The following is a 23,812-nucleotide window of genomic DNA, read 5'->3' on the forward strand; positions in this document are numbered from 1 at the left end:
CTCGCCCGGCGGACCCGGACAAGCAGGCGGCTGACTCGAGTGACAGCCCCACCACCTGTGCCGCGCCCCCTCCCCCCCCGGCCCGCGGGGAGACGCTGGCCCCTGCCCCACCAGCAACGGCCCCGGCCCTTTCTCCCCGCTTCGCAACCACGTTGCCGATGAGTGACAGGTCCCGGGGGAGGCGATCGCACGCGCATGCCGCTCCGGACGGCTGGTGCAACCCTCCGCCGAGGCCCTCCAGCAGGCACGGACGGGGTAGACAGAACGTTCCGGACGTCCCGGGGGGACCCGGTCAAGGCCCGGCCTGCCCCAGCTGCCCCACACCGGGCGGGGGTGGCACTTACTGCGGAGGTTGTGGATTAGCTCCGAGTGGCTGGCGCCGCCGGATTTCCAGGCCATCGCTAAGCACACCCGGAGCAGGTACAGGACTACCTTCAGCGCGGCGACGGTGCCCAACAGCTTCCCCAAGAGTGAGAACACCTCCCACACGGTCACCGCCCTGCTCGCGTCCCCGCTGTAGCCGCCGCTGTGATTGCCGTCGCCGCCGCTGCCTCTGCCGCCACTGCGCGCTCCCGGCATCCCCTGCGGCGCGCATGCGCTCTGTGACGCCGCGCGGACTCGGGCGCGGCCGGGTGGGGCGAGAGGCGGGGGTGGCCTCGTGCCGCGCCTCCCGCGCCAGTGGCCGCTGCGGTTGCGTGGGGACCGGCCGGGAGGCCGGGCTGAGTCAGCACCGCCGCCGCTGCGTACCCCTTTAAGGGCTTCGGGCTGCGCACCGCCTCCGCCTCCTTGCCGGGTTCTCCCTGCGGCCAGGCAGGGTGGGCCCAAGCGTGGTGCGTCGCGTGCCTGGCTGCGGCTCCGATCACCGAGCGAGGCGGCAGGATGGCGGGGCCGATCTGGTTCCGCCGCTGCCGGTGGCTCCGCAGTGGCGTCGTGTCAGCTGTTGCGAGCCGCGGGTCTGCTCCTATAGCTGTCCAGATTGTTAGACGGTGGGCTTCCTCCGTCCTGCCTCACCCAACCCAGTTGACTAATACATAGGTCGGTTACCGTTTGAGCTCCCTATGGTGGAACCTGGTTAATCTTAATAGAACCCTCTCTAACCCGAGTACTCTAGCCTCTGGCTTTGTGACAAGTCCATCAGTGTTAGGTTAGCAGATACCTTGGGACCCTGGTTTGTTCTCAACTCTAAAGCTCAAATGCATAGAATGGAAGAATACCATGAAATGGAGGTAGGGTGGAGCGTGGGGAATGCTGCTCAGAACAATGCAGTTGGTTAAAAATACCACAGTATCGTATGGCGAATGTGTTATTCTCCCAGCACAAGTGTGCGTTTTCAGCTAATTAAGCATCACAAATTCCACCGTTAGATTGGACACCAGCTTTATTGCTATTAGCTGTGCAAGACAATGAGCGAGAAGCTGACAGGGAGCATTGCCTGTCGCATCGAACTTGCTGACTCCTAATCAGAACTGAGACCGTCAGAATCCAGTCATCATTTAGTCCAATAAACTTTTAAGGAAGGAAACAAAGCTATGCCAAGACATCTGTGCTACTGCGTCAGCAGCATTTTTCAAATGCTAGTTCTCACCAGATTTTGTCAAATACTCAGCCTACTTCTAATCCGAAATATACATTACCTATTTCTGGATTTTGTGACCATAAACGAAACCACACTCAACACAGTGTTCTTTTTTTTTTTCTGTGAAGTTTTTTTAAACCTTACAGGTTGGATTAGAGCACTCCCTCTGGGTCCCTAGCAGTCTTCTCCAGGCTGGGAGCTTAGGGGGTCTGCTGCCTCCCAGGGTCCCTGGCCTGGCCCTACAGGCACACAGTCATCAAGAAGTGCTTGGGGGACGTGAGCTGTTTAGACATTCCTCTGCTGAGTATAAAGCGGGCACTTGCTCCATTAATGCCTGCTGGCTGGTGGCTTCCACAGGACCCCCATCTTCCCCACTCCCACCCTCGAGGCTTCATAATCCTGCCACTGCAGGTTCCTATCACAAGCCACAGGGTCCTTAAAAGTCATCCTTATCGCAGATGTCAAGATACACATCGAAAGCCTCTCTGTTGCAGTTTCCATCAGGAGGAAAGACTTATCTACACAGATGGGCGGAGCGGCAGTTGAGGCGGGTATCTTTGAAAGCAGAGTCGTCACTGCTGAAGTTAACACGATAGAGGATGGCAGGGTTAGTGCCTCTGCGCAGCTCCACCCAGTTTCTCCTTGGACTGCGGGTCAGAAAGGCGAATAAGGGTGCCCTTATGGAAGGCGGAGGCCACTGCGGTGCCTGGCTAGTTCAGGGATGGTTAATGGAGAAAATGAAGTTCCGGGCTTCGTACTCGCCAGGTCCACAAGTTGCAGACTCTCGCACTTGTGCCCTAGGAACACTAGCTGTTGTTTCTCCAGGCTGGGGCAGAGGTCACAGAGCCCCCTGGGGTTGTCCCAGGTGTCAAATTCAAACAGCTTTTGGGTCTTGTCGGAGGAGGAGTACAAAGAGATGGAGCGTGATTTTTGTCATGGCGCATGCGCACAGCCACCACCGACTTGGTGAGGGTGAACTCCAGCACCAGCTCTTCCTGGGAGTCCTTGGCTTCCGGGCATTGTCCCAGATCAGCACTGAGATCTCTAAGAACTTGGGGCTGCTACCCCCGCCCATCAGGGCCAGCAGGTTGGAGCGGTGCAGCATTTCAACCAGGCCCATGCTGTCCACCTGCTCATGGCCCAGATGTCCTTTCTCCATCAATGGCTCCACGCTGTAGATGCGCGCCCCTGTTTCCATGGCACAGGAAAAACACCTTTGGTCTTGGTTAAAACGCAGGCTGCTCACTCCTCCAAGTAGTTGCCGAGTCATGGTCCAGGATTGCTTTCCTGACCTCCACGTGTCCCCAATCCCAGCCCAGATTCTTGGTGCCGCCCGCCACCCCACTTTCTGACTTTGTGGGAAAACAGCGTTCTTTATTTCAATATTGGGAACAAAATTGTCATTTTGAGACTCTCATAGTTTTCCATTTCATCTCTCTGCCGTGTCCTGATGGTCTTTCAGTTAAAAACAAAAACAGAACAAAACCAGTAAGTCCTCAGTAAGGTAACTCTCTAAAACTGACTTAGACGGATTACATTTACATGTGGTGCTTCCACAAGCTGTGGTTGTGAAATAAAACTACCAATCTCAGATAAAAAGAACAACAACAACAAAACATCATGGCCTCTTTTAAAGAAACGACCAATACAGTTATGAATATAGTGTAAAGGAGGTTTTTGAAAAAGATGAATGTCATAATTCTTGTATGCAATAGGATTTACATTCTAATTAGGGAGATCAGCATCCAAAGAAAACTAGCGACAGAAGGCAAAATATATAACGCTATTAGTGGTCTAGGTATCAAGTGCTATGTTTATTTAGATTGTCATGGGCTGGAGTAATCAGGAAAAGATACCAGAAGGAACTGGTCTTTGAAGGATGGGCAGGATTCTGAGAAGGAGAGAGGAATAAAAGGATGTTATAGGGGTAACAGAAAGCAGAGAAGAAGGAACCTGGAGCTCTGCTTCCTGGGCTATCCATGTTACATATCAAACTCATTCTTAATTATATACATAAATAAATTGTGGAAGGTTTCACAACTAGGCAATGGGAGTCAAAATTTGAACTGGAGGGGCTGCCTGGTGGCTAGTGGTTAAGTTTGCACTCTCTGCTTCAGTGGACTGGAGTTCATGGGTTCAGATCCCAGGCGAGGACATACACATCACTCATCAAGCCATGCTGTGGCAGAGTCCCACATACAAAATAAAGGAAGATTGACATGGATGTTAGCTCAGCAACAATCTTCCTCAAGCAAAAAGTGGAACATTGGCAAGAGATGTTAGCTCGGGGCCAGTCTTCCTCACCAAAAAAAAGCCACCAAAAAACAAAAAAAAAAAAGCGCTAGAACTGGAGTCTTGAGAATTCCAACTCCAGGCTCTGACAGTGTATTAACAACTTTGAAGCAAAGGATTTGTTTGAGGGACAAAGAGGGAGAGGTTTAGAATATAAGTTGGTACGTTAATGGACATACTTCCTTGAGAATTTAAGGATTTCGAATCTTTTCTATGCTCAGTGAAATGCAAAACAATGCTTAGGTGTGGCTACTAGGTGGCTTCTCTTGCATTGTTTTATTTTTGCTTTTAAACTTGTTTTACATTGCACATTTATTGCAAAAATGCATTGTCTCAGTGTTGCTATACTGATTTTGCGCATTAGGAGCAGATCCTACAGCACAAGGCCCTCACACTCTTGCCTTTGGTCAGGGCCACCGCGGTGAAGAAGGGCATCCCAATTCCTCGCGTTTGGGGGCTGGTAGCGCCCGCACTGCCGACGGAGGAGAATTGGCTCTCCGCGGCCACCGTCCGCCTCGTCAGGTCCGGGCCAATCCGGGCTCCACGGGAAGGAGCGGGGCTGCGAGGCGCGCGCCGTGCTGGTTGCGGTACCTGCTCGCGTTGCTCTCGGCATGGAGGAAATCTACGCCAAGTTTGTGTCTCAGAAAATCAGCAAAACCCGCTGGCGGCCGGTGCCTGCGGGGAGCCTGCAGACTGCGGACACCTTCGCTACGGGCTCTTGGGACAATGAGGTACCCCCGCTCCCGGGCCGGGGAGCCCCTGCCTCCTCCTCCCGGTCTCCTGGAATCAGCGCGCCAGCTCCTTCGCCTTCCAGCTCCTCTCGCTCTTTTCTGCCCCTCGAGTCCCTGTCTCGGTTGCCCGGTACCGCCGAGCCATCGACGGTGTGCCTAAGCCTCCAGTTTTGTGTTTTGAAGGCACCGTATCTTTTGTCTGAGATGCTTTTAAAGCAAGGCTTGAAGGCAATACAAATTGTAATTTCCGAGAGGTTAACGTATATTTCAGCTCAAGATAAAACTTTCTGCTTTGCAGGAAAATCGTGTTTCACTGTGGTCTATTGGAGATTTTGGGAACTTGGATTCTGATGGAGGGTTTGAAGGAGACCATCAGTTATTGTGCGATATCAAACACCATGGTGATGTGATGGACTTACAGGTAAGTCTGCGTAATATCCAAAAGCTAAGTTTTTAAAGACTGAAAGTAATATCTTAAAGGATGCAAAGAATCATAAAGGCTGTCTAGACTCACCCTGGGTTTACAGGAAAACTGAGATCTCTGTTGGTTATAGTTTGCCAACATCATGGCAGAATCAGGACTGGGGAAGAGGATGTAGATTTAATCCTAGTCTTTTAATCCTGGTTTTTGTTGTTGTTTTTTAATTAATTGATTGTCTGCTATGTGCCAAGCACTATTTGGGGAGCTTTACATAAGTTAGAGAGCTTTACATAAGTTAATTTGATTCTCATCACATGCTTATGAATCAAGTATTGTTATCTCTGTTTTATCAATAAGGAAACAGATTAAGATCTCTTGAGCATGTACTATGTGAGAAATGCTGTACAAGGCAGTTTACACGGTTTTGCTTTTTGAATTCTTATAACAACTCCCTAAGTAGGGATTAGTTCTCTCATTTTAAAGGTTTGCCAAGGCTTAGAGAACTTAACTAGGCCGCAGTCTCAAAGTTAGCAGTAAGTATTGAGAATGGAATTAAATTTTTAAATCCTGGTCCGTATAGCTTCAAACTCCGTGCATTTTATTCTGTAGAAAGCTGCCTAACTTTAGAATGATACTTTTCTAAACCTTTATGGTAGTGGTCCAAAATTAAGTCAATTATAGGTGAATGAATTTAGGGAAAAAATTATTTATTCTTTACGAAAATGCTTTTATTTGTATATAAGTTTTGACTTTCAGATCTATCATCCGATTTTATTTATAGGCTCTTTGCATTTTAAAATCGTTCTGCTGCTAATTGAATTAAACAAATGGGTTTTCTCCCTGCTACTGTTTCTGAATCTATAACAAGTGGGAATTTTCTATTTAGTTCTTTGACCAGGAAAGGATTGTAGCTGCTTCATCAACAGGATCTGTAACACTTTTCCTTCACCATCCAAATAACCAGGTAAAGAACTTTTGTTTGAAAACTGAATTTGTATTTTAATTATTTTTAGGAAGGCTTAAAGAAAACTGTACTTAATAATGACACAAATAAAAAGTTTTGTAGTCTCAAAACATGATGGGGGAAAATATTACCCATCGTTTAATACATTAATTCAAGAACCGTGTTTGTGTGAGCTTTTATTGAAATTGGGTATCTCTTAAATAAATTCTGTTAGTTTAGACCTAGTAAGACGGTATTCTGGCAAGCGATTTTCCTGTAATTCTCTCTTTTAAGTTTCTATTCTATTCTTTCGAAAAAAGGAAGAGCACCTTCTAGCTCAGGTATCGTGAGAGAGAATATAAACAGCTTCTTTGTGTCTGTGGATAGAACCTAGGTTTTAATTAGAAGAGAGGATATACTGTATGAAGACTTGGCCATTTTTTCAATGCCTTTCTTATGTGCAAAAGCCCACGAGTGCTGACCTTCAAAGCATAGTGGAGAGGGCAGTTCTTTAAAATAGCCCCGCTTGTGGTAACACTTTTAAGTTGCTGGAAGAGAGTGCTTATTTAGACTTTGGGATTAATAAAGGTCCCCTTGCGAATAGGCGTGCAGAGTAAATATAAGACCCAGGTCTTGTTAAGTGTTTTTCTTAAAGGAGTCTTTTAGAAAGTGTAGAGATTTATTTTTTAGATGTAGGCTAATTCCCTTAAGAATTTAGAGTTACTTTTGAACAAATAACTCCCTGAGGCCTAAAACCCGTTTCTTTGGTTTGATGTAAATGTGGAACTTTATTGAGCAGCATTCCTTTTGAATCGTGATCCAGTGTATGCAGAGCTTTGAGGGGAGTAGTTCTAGACTTAATGACTTGGAATTACAAACGAAAAAGAGAGTTGTTCTTTTTCTAGAAGGGTGTGAGACAGAATTTAAAAATACTCTAGTTGGGGAAAAGTGCTACTTTTTAGAGCTTTGTTTTGATTAATCACGTGCTGCTTTCTGACACTTAGACTCTTTCAGTCGGCCAGCAGTGGACAGCAGCTCACTACCACACAAGCCCGGGCAGCCTTTCCTGTCGCAGTGCACCGTGCACGGGTGTTGTGTGCAGCAACCCAGAAATCGTCACAGTTGGAGAAGATGGTCGGATAAATCTCTTCAGAGCTGATCACAAGGAAGCTGTGAGAACCATAGGTGAGAGAAACTGTTATATTTCTTTCGTCTGTCATATAGTAACTGAACACCTGCCATGTGCTCTGTAAACACAATGCTAGGTGTTTGAGGGATATAAAAATACACAGAGCAGGATCCCTGTATCACGACGGCATGCTGATAAGGCCTGTGTGAATAAGTGGCTGCAGAGGAGAGAGAAACTTTTTTTTTGACTGGAGGCAATTGTTGAATAAAGAATTGAGGGACAGGGGCTGGCCCTGTGGCCGAGTGGTTAAGTTCGCCTGCAGGCGGCCCAGTGTTTCGTTGGTTCGAATCCTGGGTGCGGACATGGCACTGCTCATCCAGCCATGCTGAGGCAGCGTCCCACATGCCACAACTAGAGGGACCCACAACGAAGAATATACAACTATGTATTGGGGGGCTTTGGGGAGAAAAAGGAAAAAATAAAATCTTTAAAAAAAAAAAAAGAATTGAGGGACAGATGACAATTAATTTAATCTACGTTTTGGACCATAAGTAATACTAAAAGATGGCACACAAGACAAAGGGAATAGCGTGGAGGCAGAGTAAGGCCATTTAGAGAATGACAAAAAGTGCCGTTTGAGGAAGATTAGCCCAGAGCTAACATCTGCTGCCAATCCTTCTCCTTTTGCGGTGGAAGCCTGGCCCTGTGCTCACATCCATGCCCATCTTCCTTTATACGTGGGATGCCTCCCACAGCGTGGCTTGCCAAGTGGTGCCATGTCCGCACCCAAGATCCAAATCAGCAAACCCCGGGCCGCCGAAGTGGAACCTGCACACTTAACCGCTGTGCCGCTGGGCCAGCCCCAAGCCTGGGGAAATTTTTAACAGTCCACCACCCTGGACCTCCTAAATCAGAACCTCTATGGATTGAGCCCATAAATCAGTGTTTTGTGTTGTTTATTATGATTTTTAGTTCTGAGGGACACCACTTGTTTAATTGTTAAGGACCATCGCCTGGTGGCAGTTTGGAGGGGTGTCACAAAACAAAAGTCCCTAAGTATATGCTAAGTTATGAGGTATACGCTCTAAACACTCTAGGAAAAAAGAAAAGGACCATTATAGCAATCAGGAAGGACTTCGTGGAGGAGGAGAGAATTAATGAGAGTAAAGGTGGTAGATTTGAGATGAGTCAGCAGAATACTGCAAGGGCAGAGTGAACTGTGGAGGAAGCACTGGGGTTTGGCCCAGTAGAGTGGAGTTTCTGGGTTCAGGGATGGTGGAACATAAAATTGGATATAGACGAGTTTGAGTAGCTGTCTCAAAGCGTGAAGGTAACCTTAAGTGGAAACAGAGAAATATGTGAAAACTCAGCCCTCTATTTGGAAAGCAGTTCAGACGTCCTGTGAGTGATACTGTTTTTCTATCAAGGGAGAGTCCATTTTAACAACTATATTGCTGTGCATTTTTCTGTAGAAATTAAGCTGTGACTTGTTTAAAATTTCATTTGTAATATTTCAATCAATAGAAGGAATGTGACTTGAGATTTTCATGGAAAGGGCGGCCCATTAACACGCACTGCTGTTTTCTTGATTTGTAGACAATGCAGATAGCAGCACACTCCATGCTGTGACCTTCCTTCGAACTCCAGAGATTCTTACAGTTAATTCAATTGGACAGTTAAAAATATGGGATTTCAGACAACAAGGAAATGAGCCCTCTCAGATTTTATCACTGTGAGTTTTGATTTGTAATTTTAGTGGTGTAATGCAAAATTAATTTGTTCAATTGTCTATAGCAACTGACTTTAAACCATGTTGTATTGTAATTGCATTTTAAGAGAGTGATCCCTGATTAAGTTTGATAAAGCAAGTATGATTTGATGGGCTTGATACTACCATGCTGCATTTAGTAAATATTTGTTGTATTGATTCAGAGCCTCCATCTCTTTGAAGTTTATATTATTCAGCAGGGAACTAACTTTTGCCATCAGATGATTCTGTCAATAGTGGGTATAATATACTCTAGAGGTGATTGGGAGAAAAATACAATTCAAGATATTTTTTATGAGCAGAAATCCCCATTCTATGTGTGCAACCTTCTCTAAGAAGAAAATAGAATGTGTCAAACTGAAAAAATAATTGTATAAACTAAGCATTAAATTGGAAGTAAAGAATATGCTGTTTTGCTGACATGTAATGTTTTTAAAAAGCCAAGAAATGGAAATGTGCTTTGCACATCTTACAAATTATCTTGCTCCCTGTCTCCAAATTGAAGAGAGGATGAATAACTTTTGCCTTTAATTCCCTCCCAAATTGTAATATTTAAAAATATGTTTAATGTAGTCAATTTTTGACATGATTTAAGTTTAGCCATTAGCTCCAGCCACAAAGTTATCATTTAGTTACTAGAATGAAACATGTTTCTTGGATTATGGAAAGCTAAATTATACTTTACAACACGTTTGATGTCACTGTGTTTTCCATAAAAGGACTGGTGACCGAGTACCACTCCACTGTGTTGATCGACATCCCAACCAGCAGCACGTTGTAGCTACTGGGGGCCAGGATGGAATGTTGAGTATTTGGGACGTTAGACAAGGTACTATGCCCGTGTCTCTGCTGAAGGCCCATGAAGCTGAAAGTAAGTATCGGGGACATATATAAGTGTGTGTTGGTTAGTTATATGATTATTGTAAGCAGCTTTCCATTACGATACATATGGATCATTTTACATCAGCTTTTGGCTGAATTGTATAAATTTGTAATAAATAAGTAACCCCTTTTTGACATTTAAGTTCTTTAACATGTTTCATTATTAAAAACCACAGTGATTATCCTTATATGTTCATTTTTATACACTTAATTTTCTTAGGATAATGTTTTAGAAGAATTGATGAGCTGAAATGTTTGCATAATTTTAAAGCTGTGATACTTGTCAAATTGTTCTACATAAAAACAGTACCAGTTTATATGGCCATACTCAGTACGTGAAAATGCCTTTTCCTGTGTAAATGCAGGCTGTTGTTTTTAATATTTGCCAATCTGTGTTCCTCAATTTGTTATTGTACCTTTTTTTTTCTTTTAACAAGAATAGATACAGGCTCTTGTTTTGTTGTTTTTTATGTCTGTCTTTTGGTTTTGGTGGGCATTTTTTGGCCAAAATTTTTCATTTTATCACTGCTGTCTTTGATATCATTGCCAAAGTAGATTATAGTTTTAAATTCTGACTTAAGATAAGTTCGTATTGAACCCTGCTTGAATAAAAGTACAAAAGAACAAACATTATACTTGTATTGCAACTCCTCAGTTTAAGTAAATTTCACATTATTACCTTGGAAAGACAAATGACTTTTAAGATTATATGTTAAGAAACAAATAAAAGGATAGAATTTGGTTTTGCCTCTTCCAGTTATAGCTATGCCCAGAAAAAAGAGAAGAAAAAGGAATGGAGTATGCCCTCCTAGAGCCTGACGTTGGGCACCCAGCGGCAGTAGAATTCCAGACTTGGAGACTCTTCTCACCACCCCCTTTTTAACTGCCAGCCTGTGTTGTTAAGCAATACACACAGATGTCATGGATTGTAATGTATTATTTTGAATTCATCTTGACTTTTGGCTAGAAATGAAAGATGTTTTGGGGGCCGGCTCTGTGGCCGAGTGGTTAAGTTCGCGCACTCCGCTGCAGTGGCCCAGGGTTCAGATCCTGGGTGCGGACATGGCACCGCTTGTCAGGCCATGTTGAGGCAGTGTCCCACATCCCACAACTAGAAGGACCTGCGACTAAGATATACAACTATGTACCGGGGTTGGGGGGTGGGGGGGAGATGGGAAATAAAGCTGGAAAAAAAAAAAAAAAAAAAGATTGGCAACAGCTGTTAGCCCAGGTGCCAATCCTTAAAAAAAAAAAGGGGAAGATGGGCAACAGCTGTTAGCCCAGGTGCCAATCTTAAAAAAAAAAAAGGGGAAGATGGGCAACAGCTGTTAGCCCAGGTGCCAATCTTAAAAGAAAAAAAGTGTTGAAACAAAACAAAAAAAAGAAAGATGTTTTATAGAGGTTTGTTTTCTAATTTGGAAATAAATACTTAAGAAGCTAGATTTGGGCAGTCTGCTTGTGCTCTCCGGGCTGTTCTGTTTCACTTTGTTTTAATGAAACAGTGTGAATGTACTTTATACAGGGACTCACCCAGAATACATTCCTCTCCTCCTGTGGAAGGTGACCTTTTAGTGTTTTGTGGCACGATGTTCAGTTGTGGTAACTGTCAGAATGAAAATTGCCAGCTTGCAAACATGTGCCTTGCGCTTTTTATGCTGGACCCCAGGCACTTTCTCTGCTGCCTCTTTAAGGTCACCCAGAACCTCAGAACCCTTGTTCCCAGACTGCCTGTTTTGTCTGCATGCTGCAGATAACTTCCTAAGGCGGCCTGGCCAGTCATTGGCTCCCAGATGTCTAATGACACACAGAGTTCCCTTCAAGTTTAGAGCTTGAGGGGTCCTCAATCCCAAATTTGCTTCTTAAAAGCCTTCCATCTGAAACTGGATCCAGGTTCTTGGAGCATTGCCAGGTTTTGCTTTGCTCGGAGCTAGTTGCTATTTCTGTGACATAGACCAGAAGTATCTGGAGTCCTGGCATGAGCCCAAGTTGGACTCTGCCTCTTAGAAATTCATTTGTATATTACTTTTATGGTCTCTGTCTTTTCAATAATATGACCTTCATTCAGTAATGACACAGGATTTGAAAATAAGAGAACTTACCAATTTTTTTCTTTTCAGAATTACCCCATTGTTATGCTTTTCCGTAAAAAGAAAAAAATGTAATAGGGGGCCGGCCTGGTCAGGTACTGATTAAGTTCATGCGCTCTGCTTCAGCAGCCCAGGGTTCACCAGTTCAGATCCTGGGTGTGGACCTACACACCGCCCATCAAGCCATGTTGTGGCGGTGTCCCACGTACAAAATAAAGGAAGATTGATACAGATGTTAGCTCAGCGACAGTCTTCCTCAAGCAGAAGGGGGAAGATTGGCAACAGATGTTAGCTCAGCAACAATCTTCCTCAAGCAGAAGGGGGAAGATTGGCAACAGATGTTAGCTCAGGGCCAGTCGTCCTCACCAAAAACAAATGAGATAGATCAAACATCAGCATTTATTTTCATTCATTTGCTGGCCCAATACACAAGTAGATTTACTTGGCGTCTTTCTTTTCTTCGTTTTGGTGAGGAAGAGTGGCCCTGAGCTACCATTTCTTCCCAGTCTTGCTCTTTTTACTTGAGGAAGATTGTCACTGAGCTAACATCCATGCCAACCTCCCTCCATGTTATGTGGGATGCCGCCACAGCATGGCCTAACAAGTGGTACTAGGTCCATGCCCAGGATCTGAACCCATAAACCCCAGGCTGCCAAAGCGGAGCACACAAACCTAACCACTGTGCCACCGCGCCAGCTCCTACTTGCTTTCTTTATCTTATTTCATGTTACAGCCTTTTGGAGAGTTAATATTATGTTTTTTCTTTAATTCTCAAGTCTTTGATTTTATCACGGACTTGCGGTTTGAAGGTGTGTGGTGGAGGTTAATGGAAGATGACGCCTAGAGACAGAGTTTTCATGTTTGTTCGACTCCTCTACACAGGAATGAGCGTCTTGGTTCTTCTCTTGCAGTGTGGGAAGTTCACTTCCACCCATCCAATCCAGATCACCTCTTTACTTGTTCTGAAGATGGGTCCCTCTGGCACTGGGACGCCTCCACAGACGCACCTGAAAAGTCATCACTCTTTCACGAAGGTAAAAGTTTTAATAAAGATTCTTATGTGTAACTTTATAATACGTTCAAATACCAAAGTAGAGATTCTCAGATTTTTTTTTTCCTTTTTCTCCCCAAAGCCCCCCAGTACATAGTTGTGTATTTTTAGTTGTGGGTCCTTCTAGTTCTGGCATGTGGGACACCACCTCAGTGTGGCCTGATGAGCGGTGCCATGTCTGTGCCCAGGATCCGAACTAGTGAAACGATGGGCCACCAAAGTGGAGCGTGTGAACTTAACCACTGGGCCACGGGGCCAGCCCCTCAGATTTTTAACATTAAGGAATGGCACAAGGTTTCCATTGTCCTGTTTTAGGGTCAATTCTAGTATCATAGGGCTTGAAATCTGTCAGCCTCTTACTGCTGTACTGCTAATGACTGGAAATGCTGTGCGCTGGCTGACTTCACACAGCCAGGGGCTTGTTGGGAGCGCATTGTCGTGGGCCCTCTGCTGTAGGACAGGTGTTGACAGCTCTTTTCTATTACATTGCCGAGGGTGAGTGGCAAGACAAAAGCTGATCTTTTATGTATTAAGGTATAGGGTTTTCTTCAGACTAGAAGGCCCTGTCTCCTGATTAGAGACAGAGGTAATAAAGGTCGGCCAGAAACTACACTTACAATCAAGGGGTGTTTTTGTTTTTGGCATTTTCTAAGCTTCCTGTTTTTGAGTTTGTCTGTGGTTCCAAAGTTCTTTTGTTCATTCATGCAGCAAATGTGGATCAAATGCCCACCATGTGCTAGGCGCCCTTCTGGGGCTGGAGCCTACCACAATGAGCAGAACAAAAAGTCTCTACACACTCAGAGCACGTATTCCAGCAGGCAGTAAATAAGTAGATAATGTCTCAGTGAAAGTCCAATCAGAAAAACAGAAACTGCCCTAGATTTAGAAGGAATTGGTTTCACTGTGGTAGAAGGGCTAGAAGAATGAACGGGCGTAGGGGGGATGCTGGAAGAGCAAAGAAGAAGAAGAAGTAATGCCCAGAAATCAAAAACTGTTCATATCTCTGTGGCTGCACAGTAGGAAGTGCTGTCAGAGTAGGTTCTGGATCAACAGGAAAGGTGCCACCTCAGCCAGGGCTGGAGTTACTGCGGTGATGTGGTTGCCAGAAACCTGGAGCTTCGCCCCTCGTCCGCCTTCCACTCACCCACAGTAGTACCTCCCGTTGGCAGGGGCCACCTGGAAGGCAGATGGCAAGGGAGGCTGGAAATGGAATTTGTTCCTACAGTAAAGCACAGAAAAGTGGAAAAGGGGACTGAGCGCGAAAAGGAAAAGAACTGGGCCAATACCTGGTGACTGAGGAACAGAGTAGGAGGATAAAGAATGAAGGGGGGAGGGGCTGCTTGGTGGAGATAGCATTTGAGCAGAGACCTGAGAGGAGTGGAGGTATGAGTCCCGTGAAAGCCTTCCCGGCAGAGGCAACGCAAATACTGCGGGTCTGAGACAGGCAGAGAAAGGCAAGGAGGCCAGCATGGCTGCAGGTAATGAGCAGGCTCAGGGAGTGGTAGGAGGTAGGGAGCTGAGGAACAGGACTCAGGAGACCATGATGAGGACTTCAGACTTAATTCTAAGTGTGGCAGAAAACCATTGGAGAATTTTGACCAGGGGAGTGGCGTGATCTGCCTTATGTTCCCAAAGGATCACTGGCTGCTGTGGGGTAAATGGACTATGGGGAGGCACGGTAAAAGTGGAAGCAGGGGACCAGGGAGGAGATTAGCACAGCAGTTCTAACAATATTCAAGAGTAACGTGAAATAGAGGAGCTGTAAAAGATAAACAGAAAACTCAGGGAAAAATCTAAAACTTCTCCAGGAAAACTGTGGAGAAGTATGGACCGTGTAGAGCATGTAGCATGTTTCTGCCAGCTTCACTTAGGGAGAAACTAACAATTTTATCTAAGGATTAACTAAATCCTTGTTTTTTATTTGCTTCCTCCTCTACCGCCACTGTCTTACATTTGAAATTTTGCTGTTTGAAGAACCTTGGTTAGACTAGAAATAAAACCATTTACTATATTCTGCGTCTAGTATTGTAAGGCATAGTATTAGACACTTTGAAAAGGTAAATATGGACTCCCACCTGCTCTTAAAATAATACTTAATTTAGTTATGGAGAAGGGGCGTGGACAGTTAAATCATAAACAAAATGTTACCAGGTAGTAAATTAGTGGTACATACAAGTGCTGAGGATTCCAGGAAGGAAGAGAGAAGCCTGAACTAGGGTCGTCTTCAAAGGCTTCTTAGAGAAGGCGGTTGAGCTGGGCTTTCAAGAATCCACGAGATTTAAACCCACTAGTCTTTAAGCTTCCAGACATCAGGGACTTCCCCTTGTATTCCCAGCACTTATCACAGAACCTGGCACATAGTTGGCACCCAACCATTTATTGAATAAATGAAGTCTGTCCTTATTTGCTCTGGCAGAGAGTTGAGAGGAAGGAAAATTGTAAATAATAGCTTAAACTGAAACATACTGCTTCTGCTTTAATTCTCTGTTAAATGCAGAGCACTGTTAGAGATAAAAATTTATATAATCTGGTAATGTTCTAAAATTCTACTTTTAAGAACATCTAAAATAAAAGGTAAGAATAAAAGGATATCTAAAGCAGGTTGATTATATTTTTAGAAATATAAAATGTATTTTTAGAAATATTCACCTAGAAATGTGTGCAGAAATTCTCATGATCACTTGATTTTTAATCGCCTAAGAGCTTATATTTCTGTGTTATCTACATTTTTAGTTTCTTTTTTCCTTACTTATTCTGCTTGTCTTCTGGCCATTTTGCTACACTTCTGAGACATTCCATTAAAGAATGAACAAAAAGACAGGGTCAGAATCTTCTGCTTTGCCTGAACACTTCAAATTTGATATCCATATTATCCCATGGAAATTTGAGTGTTTAATATCACTGAACAAGCCTTTAGTCAAAAATGGTGATATGTAATAGTGGAATTATCAGTCTGTTATTCTGAGAATTAAACAAGTTTGACTCATTGCCTTTTTAAAATATCAGTAGAATTTCAGATGTTTACTAGTATAAAATTAATCTTCAAAGATTTTTTTCCCCTTTTCTTTTCTCCCAGGAGGAAGAAGTAGTATTTTTTTGTTTCACAGCATTAGTAACCAGGCTAATGTTCACCAGTCTGTCATAAGCTCCTGGCTCAGCACTGATCCTGCAAAAGACCGTATTGAAATCACAAGCTTGCTTCCCAATAGGACTTTGTCTGTGAACAGTTTGGATGTTTTGGGTCCTTGCCTTGTTTGTGGAACCGACGCAGAAGCAATTTATGTTACTAGACAACTATTTTCATGAAAATACTATAATTATAAGATGTCAGGTAAAAACATACCGTTAACCTTTCAAATGCCAACTTCTATGCAAATTTTTATTATTGGAAAATGTGAAATTTGCAAGGGAAGCATCAGTAAACTGTTGTTAATGTCAATGCCCAGTTTCAGATTTTATTAGTTGGCTCTTCCCCTAAGAGTTGCAGAATCTGATCGATGACTGATAGCAGGAGGGTTGCAACACGCGGAAGATGCTTGTGCTGATGAATACGCTGCTGTCACACAGACTCTGGACAGCTCGTGGGACTTAGTCTTCATTTTTGGTGTTGTGAGACACTGTCAAACACCAAGGGGTTCCTGTCCTTTCCATCGACAGTATGTGAGGCATGACCTATACCCTTCCCTGGTGGCATTAGCCAGTGTTAATGTTTGTTCTTTTTATGGCAAGTATTTTCTTCAATCCTTCCATATTTTATTTCCTTAATAGTTTTAATAAACTTTTTCAGAAAGAATTGAGGAGTACAAAAATGGTGAATTTTTTTGTGTTCACATTTTTTTCAAGGTGAAGATGTTTTGACAGGTGCCTTTATTAGACTAAGTTTGAACAGAACTCTGTGAACTACTTACACCCAACTTTATTTTTCTTGAAAAGAAAAAAGAAAAATTCATTTTTGCTAAGGATTTTTGCTTTTGTTTAGTTTTACAGTGTAGTTGAAAATTGCCAAACTGGACATTGTGCAATAAAATAGAATTTGACATTGATAAGTGAGCCAACTTAAAAATTAAAAATTTGATAGGTAACATGTATGAGACTAGTATGATGTAGTAAGACTATAGAATTCTGCCATCTTTATCCTTATCCAGAACGTTAATGATGACTTGATATGTAGTGTTTTAAGACACTTTATGACGTCGTCTTTCCAGAGCTTCTTCGATTGAATGCATTATTGAACTAAGGCCTTAATGACAAGTCACTGCTATAACACAGTTGAAGTGTTGGTTCATTTACTTTAGAATTCCAATCATAGTAATTATGGTAAAATTTTCCTTTTCTGTCCTAATAAATATTTTCAATTTTTTATGCCACCTTATCTCAGGCTTTTTTGATCTTTGGTTTTTTGTCAACATTTTTAAATGGACTACGTATATGCATCTGCTTTTTTATATATATGTGACTCAAGAATATTTGATTAAAGATAATTAGTAACTTTGATTCCAAAGAATCAGAGGAGGAAAGAAAATGTTGCTGATAGGAGTTTTTAATCTGTTTATAGTTTTAGTGCTGGGACTAATTTTTAAGACTTTCTGTTATTACAAAAGTAATTCATTACAGGAAAAAAACAGATACAGTCAAAAGAAAATTTTTAAATACTTATAATCTCAAACAGACAATAGTCTTTTCATAGCCTTTTTTATACATCAACGTATATAATTTTTTTTGTAAAAATGAAATATATCATACATATTATATGTGTGGATGCGCATCCCCTAGCAGTAAACACATGGATTCAGTAAGAAAAACAGCTATGAATTTTTCTTTGACTTTCTGTTTCCTTCGTGCGAATGTCTTGCTGCAGCCTAAGCTGCAGTGCCCCTCCCTTCAGCCAGTACAGGCCCTAACAGTCAGCAGGCTAACATCCTTGTGAGTGCGCCCAGAGTTGCTCTCACTCCTGGAAGACCCTAGCTCCCAGGTGGCACATTTTCCATGTATGGTGAATAGTAATCTTGTTGTGCCTCTGTGTTCATCTGCGTTATCTGCTGCTGAAAAGTTTGAAGGTTTCATACATGTCGTCAGCACCCTTCTCGGTTTCCAGCAGCAATGTATACAGTTTCCTTTGATCATTCTAGTCAGCATTGATAGAAGGAGGGAGCCAGACGTGTAGGCCTAGGCAGTTTGGACTGAAAACAAGTTTTAAGTTTGAAGCTTTGCTTTGATTTAAGGGTATTTGTAACCGTAAGTAAAAGAAAGTACATTTGAATAGTGTTACATTTCCTATCAGTTGATGAGTTCTGCTAGATTTAATAAGAAACATAAGCTTTACGTAGTGTAAATAAAACCCTAGTTTATGAATTTGTGCATTGTCACTTTACCACCTTTATTCATGAAACTCAAATAGTTTTTTATGAGGGCTGCAGGATCTCAGAGGTGAAAGGTACCTTGGAGGACATCTCCAACCTAAATTTAATCATCTTTCCACAGCATTCCTAACAAATTATCATCCAACCTCTACTTGAAAATATACTGTGATAAAGTTTCCCGTTCCCCAAGGCAGCCTCTCCTCCTCTGGACAGCTCTAATTGTTACAGCATTATAGCAGGGTTTTAGTATGGGAGTGGGATCCAAGACAATCCTGTAAAACAGGCAGAATCATGTTATTGTGAGTTAACAAAATGATCTTGTGAGCCTATTATGAGAGAGCCAATCACCAATCAGTTTATGAAATTGGCATTATTGGGGTATTTTACCATAAGGTTTCACTAAGTAAATGAATTTTCATATGCTGAACTGAAATTTGCTTCCATTTGTCTTCTTTCCTCAGGAGACACAAAAAACAAATTTAATTACTCTCATCACATATTCAAATAAATTACATATTGTAGCTTCTTTGGGGTAAACCATTTAAAAAAGGGATTAATCCCTTTTTAGTAATTTCTTGTGAGCAAGGTTCCCTTCCCGGACTTTCTTGCCCTTCTTGGCTAAATCCTTGTTACGCTTCTGGACTCCTTTTACATGTCATTTTCTCAAGAGAGCCCTCCCCAGGGCCAGCCCTGGTGGCCTAGTTGTTAAGTTCAGCATCCTCCGCTTCAGTGGCCTGGGCCTGGGACCAGTTCCCCGGCACAGACCTACACTACTTGTCTGTCAATGGCCGTACTGTGGTGGCAGCTCACATACAAAAAGAGGAAGATTGACAGCAGATGTTAGTTTAGGGCGAATCTTCCTCAGCAAAAAAAAAAAAGCCTTCCATGGCCTCTCACAATCTGGGTTAATTGTACTCTGCTTCAAAAGCCCATTGTGCACAGTTTATGTATGCTTGCAGCTGTGTTAAGCAGCCTGTCTCCCTCTACTGGATCACAAGCTCAAGTAGAACGCCTATGTCAGTGATCCATTGTAAGCACTGAATCAGTGTAAACTGAACTGGACTAAACTCACAATCTTGTTTTCCCTTTAAAAAATACTCGTATTTGCAAAAGGTCATCTTTAAAGTGTGACACCCAGAACAGTGTTCATTTTGGGAGGTGTTGGCCTTACTGAGAGTATGACAGAAATTGTACCATCCTGATTCTGAGGACGATATTCTTTTGTAGTGCTGTCTCAGCTTATTTTAACTATTCTGACATTTGTTCAATTAGACTGCTGACTAGTTAAACTTAAACCCTTAAGTTTTCACACATGATACTCCTAAGCCATACTCCCCATATTCTTGAGTTAATGCAGATGGTTTTGATCCTTACTGTAGGTCCATCCTTCTTGTTCCAAGAAGATAAATTTTATTTCAGTATAGGAAAGAACGAACAATCTCTTTTGAATCTTTTCTGTAGAAGCTGATTATTTTCAGACTTGCTCAGCATGCTTTTTACACTCTCATCCCATTGGTTAGGAGGTAGATTAAATGGGCCGAAGTGCTTAGGTCAACTCCTAGAGTCCTCTCAATTATCAGGGACATATGAATCATTGGTATTTGGCTGCAGTTATGGAAATATTTATAAACCAACCTATTTTATTGACATTCTGCCCCATTTATCTTGTTCACGAGGTTATTGTGAGAAAATATCTGGGCTATAGCTATCATCCTATAAAAATTTGGCATAACTGAAAAGTTCCTTGTCCTTTGTGACTAACACTTCTATTTCATAGTATTGTGGAAACATCCTTTTTTTTTTTTTTTTTTTTTGAGGAAGATTAGCCCTGAGGTAACATCCGTGCCCATCTTCCTCTACTTTATATGTGGGACGCCTGCCATAGCATGGCTTGACAAGTGGGGCATAGGTCCACACCCTGATCTGAACCAGCGACCCCTGGGCCATTGAAGCACAACGTGCAAACTTAATCGCTGCACCACTGCGTCGGCCCGGAAACATCCTTTTAATAATCCGTTCTAGAATCTTGTCCAAGAAGCATACTAAGTTCAGTAGTGTATAGTTTATATCAAGCCTTCATTTAAGCCGAGGGTATCAATGTGGTACCCAGCTCAGACTAATTATGAAGCAGTGGGGATGTTCTATTTTACAGACACGAAACCTGGGGAGACCCAAACAATGATATGCAACTAAACTGTTTCATCAGTATCGTTCTGAACCACGATTAACATTAAGCAGCAATGTTGAACAACTAACAGCTACATCGTAGACTACAGTCATCTTAGCATCGAAACAATTCCAACATTTCAGTATATTAAAGATGTACAGAGGGAGAGAACCACGGTGGGGGGTGGGGGCATTGAGAAGGGAGAAACAGAAGGACTAGAATCTGGCTGATCAGGTAAAAATTTAATTAATTAATTTGAAATAAACTTATGCTGAATTCCAAACCATCATGACAGACTTTGGGGAACAGTAGCTGACAGACCAGCCTGATGCAGCCGTCAGAAATGCATTAACTGTCAAAACAATCTTTGTGGAGGCCATGGCTATAAGAAGCTAAACTGTAATTAATGCTAGACTGTAAAATAACAGCTGCAACAAATCAAAACACAGGTTTTTACCCTGCGTAGTATGGAATGAAGTTAAATTTAAGAATTTTTTAGCCAGAGAGGTCCTACAAGCAGTGATAACCCCAGTAGCAACACGCATATCCAGATCCTAGATTTGGTTTTGAACACCATTCTCCAACAAAAGGAACCAGGGCTCCTTGTAGGGGCAGGAAATATACCAGACAGCTCCGAGCATCTTGTAGTGCCAGAAAGTAAAGTTCTAAAAAAAAAGGCCACAATGAAGGGAGTATGTCAAAGGGACAGAGAAGCCAATTGGAAGAGCTCCCGATAGCCAAAGCTGCAACAATTTGATGGAAAAAATATAATAAACTATAAAATAAATATCCATGAGTCCACACTGACATAAACAAATGTTTGAATAAATAAGTGGAGAAGAAACAAATTCTGTTTGGAATTCCAAATAATTTATGTCGAATCTCCACCCCTTGACTGTGAGCTGCTCCCCGCCTAGTCCAGAGCCCGCCCCCAAGATTGTATGAATTCCTGGGAGGCCTTATGTTCTCAGGGCCACATTAGTCTACAGACTTCTTCCATGCCTGATGTGTGCTGCCCCTGTTCCTACAGTCATCCAAGAATGAAATCTGGCCCTTACATCTGTTGATAAAAACAAAATGAAAGCAAAACAACCCCGCTTCCATGAAGTATTGAAGAGTTGAGCAGGCTGAAGCTAGACCAAGGGTTTTCCATCACAACAATACAAAGCCTTCAAACGCAACGGCAGATATTGCCATTCTGAGACACCCAGCAGCCCTAGTAACCATTTCCCTGGAGTTTCACCTCCAGCCTGCCCTCACTCTCAGCCGCCTTTCATCTTGTCAGTTCTCTCCTGATCATCCCTTCTCTCCTTTCTCTGCCCTTCTCTCCCCCTACTTCCCAGGAGTAAGCCTCCTAGTCCGAGACAGAGCAATTCACCGAGCTCCTTAAATTATCTGGGAATTTCCCCCAAAACAGTAGTTTATGGAGATACTCGCCTTTAGGCTTAAAAAGAATGAAAGAGCTCAAGGGAAGAAGTTCTATGGGTTGGTGACAGAGGTGACAAGATTCCGGAGACAATATGCTGTTCCAGATACGCAATCCTTCTGGAAAGAGCAAGCAGGCCTGCGAACATACTAGATTCATATAATTCCTATAATTTTGAGGTTGATAGGGACCCTAGAATGACGCGCCGTGGGGTCATATCCTCAACGTTCTACAAACTGTGCTTGTGGAACATAGATTTTCAACCAAGTGCTCTTGGAATGTAATCGTATAATAGAGGTTTTCAATGTAAACTTCTGGATACAGCAGCCGGGAGTCAGTTTAACATCAAAAAGAGAAGTCTTTAAAAAAAGTTTTTATAGTTAGTCTCCAGTAGAAAAATGGTGAAACAAGATATTTGAAAATACCACCTGTATATATTTTCTAGAGGCAAAATTGGCAAAGGCGGTCTTTACAAAGGGTGGACGGTACTTTCAAACATCATAAACCCAATGATCCCACCTGAAGTTTCTAATTCAATTTAACAAGAACAAAAACCTCTTCTTGCCGTCACTGTTATTCCAGCTGTGACCATAATGGCTTCTCTTCCACCGATTCAGTTGACATTGAAAATCTCTAAACTCTGCTCATCTGTCCTGGTTCAAGAATATATTAATCTGGCTGATTCAGAAAATACTTAAACCCACGGAATCACTCGGGGGAAGAGTGCTAAAAAAATCAATTTATTTCAAAGTCCGAATCCTGATGTCCACAGCGAGGTTTCCGAAGGCAACTCATTGCCGTTTCCTTCGGAGAATTAAGCTCCGTGAGACGCGCCTCTTTATTCTATGTCCGTCCATAGAAAGCGCCCAATTGAGAAAAGAGGAAGATTGAAATAAACGAGCGCGCTCGGAAGGGGAGAGCCGGTCCCGGCCGGGGCGAGTCGCCCGGGCAGCGCAAGGCGGGGGCGACAGCCGTCAGCCCGCAGAGGGGCGGGCGAGCGGCGGCGGGCGGGAGGCGGGAGGCGGCAAGCGGCGCGCTCGCTCCCGGCCGCCGGGCGGGCAGAAGCCCCCAGTCTCCGGCCCCCGCGCAAGCGACGCCGGGAAATGCCCACATCCGGGAAACCTGCCGCCGAGTGCGGCGGCGGCGACACCGAGTGGAGGCAAAATGGCGGCGGCGGCGGCGGCGGGCTGGTGCTAGGGGGAGAGCCAGGTCCCCGCGACCCCCGCGACGGGCCGCGCTGGCCCGCGGCAGCCCCCCGGCGTCTCTCCCCGCCCTGCCCCACCGGGGACACTCGGGGTGCCTGGGACGGGCTCCAGCGCCTCGGCGCCCGCCCTCGGGCCCGTGACCGCTGTCCAGGAGCCCCGCTCTCCCATGCAGGTAGGTCCGGGGCCGGCGTAGCGGGTGGGGCGCACTGTCTCCTCCGAGCCCGAGTCGGCGGGGCTGTGGCCGCCGGGCCCACGCCCATCCCGGCTGGCGGGGGTCCAGGGGCTGCCGCGGGCCGGCGAGCGGGCCGGCCCGGTGCGGGCCTCACTTGGCTGGTTGCATGGACCCGAGCGGAGCCCTGCCCTGGGGAAGCGAGGGTTGGCCGCGCCCGGGGCGGGGGGAAGAGCCCCAGGCTTTGCGGCCTTGGGGGTGCAGGTTAGGCTGGGAAGAGGCTGCCCGGCTGGAGGCCTTGCGCGGACTGTCTCCCTCCCACCTCCACCCCGATCCCCTGCATGCGCGGGACCACGGTGTTTAGGAAGGCAGGCAAGCGAGAGTGGTTCTGAAGGAAAACTGCAGTGAAAGAGCCGCAGTTCTTTGCATCCCAGGGGGGACCCGATCCTGGATAGAGCTTGAAGAAATCCTGGGAATTTTTGTTTCCAGTCCACTGTAATGTTAGGTTACGGTGCGTCGTTGGAAGGGGTGGGAGAGATGGCATCTTGATGGAGTAGGAGTGTGTATATAAATACAGAAAATGAAAGAAAGGAAATGAAAGGAAC

The 23,812-nt window shown here is 44.1% G+C and overlaps 3 protein-coding genes and 1 pseudogene across 10 annotated transcripts in view; 2 read left to right on the forward strand and 2 right to left on the reverse strand.

The window, feature by feature from the left end:
- PCMT1 (protein-L-isoaspartate (D-aspartate) O-methyltransferase) overlaps window positions 1-748 on the reverse strand; it is a 53,113-nt gene extending 52,365 nt beyond the window's left edge. For all 8 annotated transcript variants that reach the window (XR_002805219.2, XR_002805218.2, XR_011434406.1 and 5 more), the window contains exon 1: window positions 345-748. Coding sequence is in view for 4 of the 8 variants with exons in the window: in XM_001495403.6 (XP_001495453.4) it covers window positions 345-579 (235 nt within the window). In the remaining 4 variants the exon portion in view is untranslated. The remainder of the gene's footprint in view (window positions 1-344) is intronic.
- NUP43 (nucleoporin 43) lies at window positions 670-17,252 on the forward strand. Its single transcript, XM_001495468.6, has 9 exons — window positions 670-1,035; window positions 4,233-4,599; window positions 4,898-5,020; window positions 5,907-5,984; window positions 6,968-7,148; window positions 8,689-8,824; window positions 9,580-9,731; window positions 12,741-12,863; window positions 15,957-17,252. The coding sequence occupies exons 2-9, from the start codon at window positions 4,480-4,482 to the stop codon at window positions 16,184-16,186; spliced, it is 1,143 nt and encodes a 380-aa protein (XP_001495518.2). The 5' UTR covers window positions 670-1,035; window positions 4,233-4,479; the 3' UTR covers window positions 16,187-17,252.
- Window positions 2,091-2,846, reverse strand: LOC100064584 (WD repeat domain phosphoinositide-interacting protein 4 pseudogene; annotated as a pseudogene).
- A 5,586-nt stretch (window positions 17,253-22,838) lies between the features above and the next one.
- Window positions 22,839-23,812, forward strand: part of LATS1 (large tumor suppressor kinase 1) — a 40,459-nt gene continuing 39,485 nt past the window's right edge. The window contains exon 1 of the mRNA XM_023633126.2: window positions 22,839-23,210. The gene's annotated coding sequence lies outside the window, so the exon portion shown is untranslated. The remainder of the gene's footprint in view (window positions 23,211-23,812) is intronic.

The sequence above is a fragment of the Equus caballus genome, chromosome 31, assembly GCF_041296265.1.
Source record: "Equus caballus isolate H_3958 breed thoroughbred chromosome 31, TB-T2T, whole genome shotgun sequence".
Lineage (NCBI taxonomy): Eukaryota > Metazoa > Chordata > Mammalia > Perissodactyla > Equidae > Equus > Equus caballus.

What these genes read in the sequence shown, in the direction of transcription:
- NUP43 (XM_001495468.6), top strand. Translation starts at nt 4,480, where the DNA reads ATGGAGGAAATCTACGCCAAGTTTGTGTCTCAGAAAATCAGCAAAACC. An exon ending in CCCTCTCAGATTTTATCACT is followed by an intron (nt 8,825 to 9,579) that starts GTGAGTTTTGAT and finishes TTTCCATAAAAG; the next exon opens with GACTGGTGACCGAGTACCAC. An exon ending in GAAGGCCCATGAAGCTGAAA is followed by an intron (nt 9,732 to 12,740) that starts GTAAGTATCGGG and finishes CTTCTCTTGCAG; the next exon opens with TGTGGGAAGTTCACTTCCAC.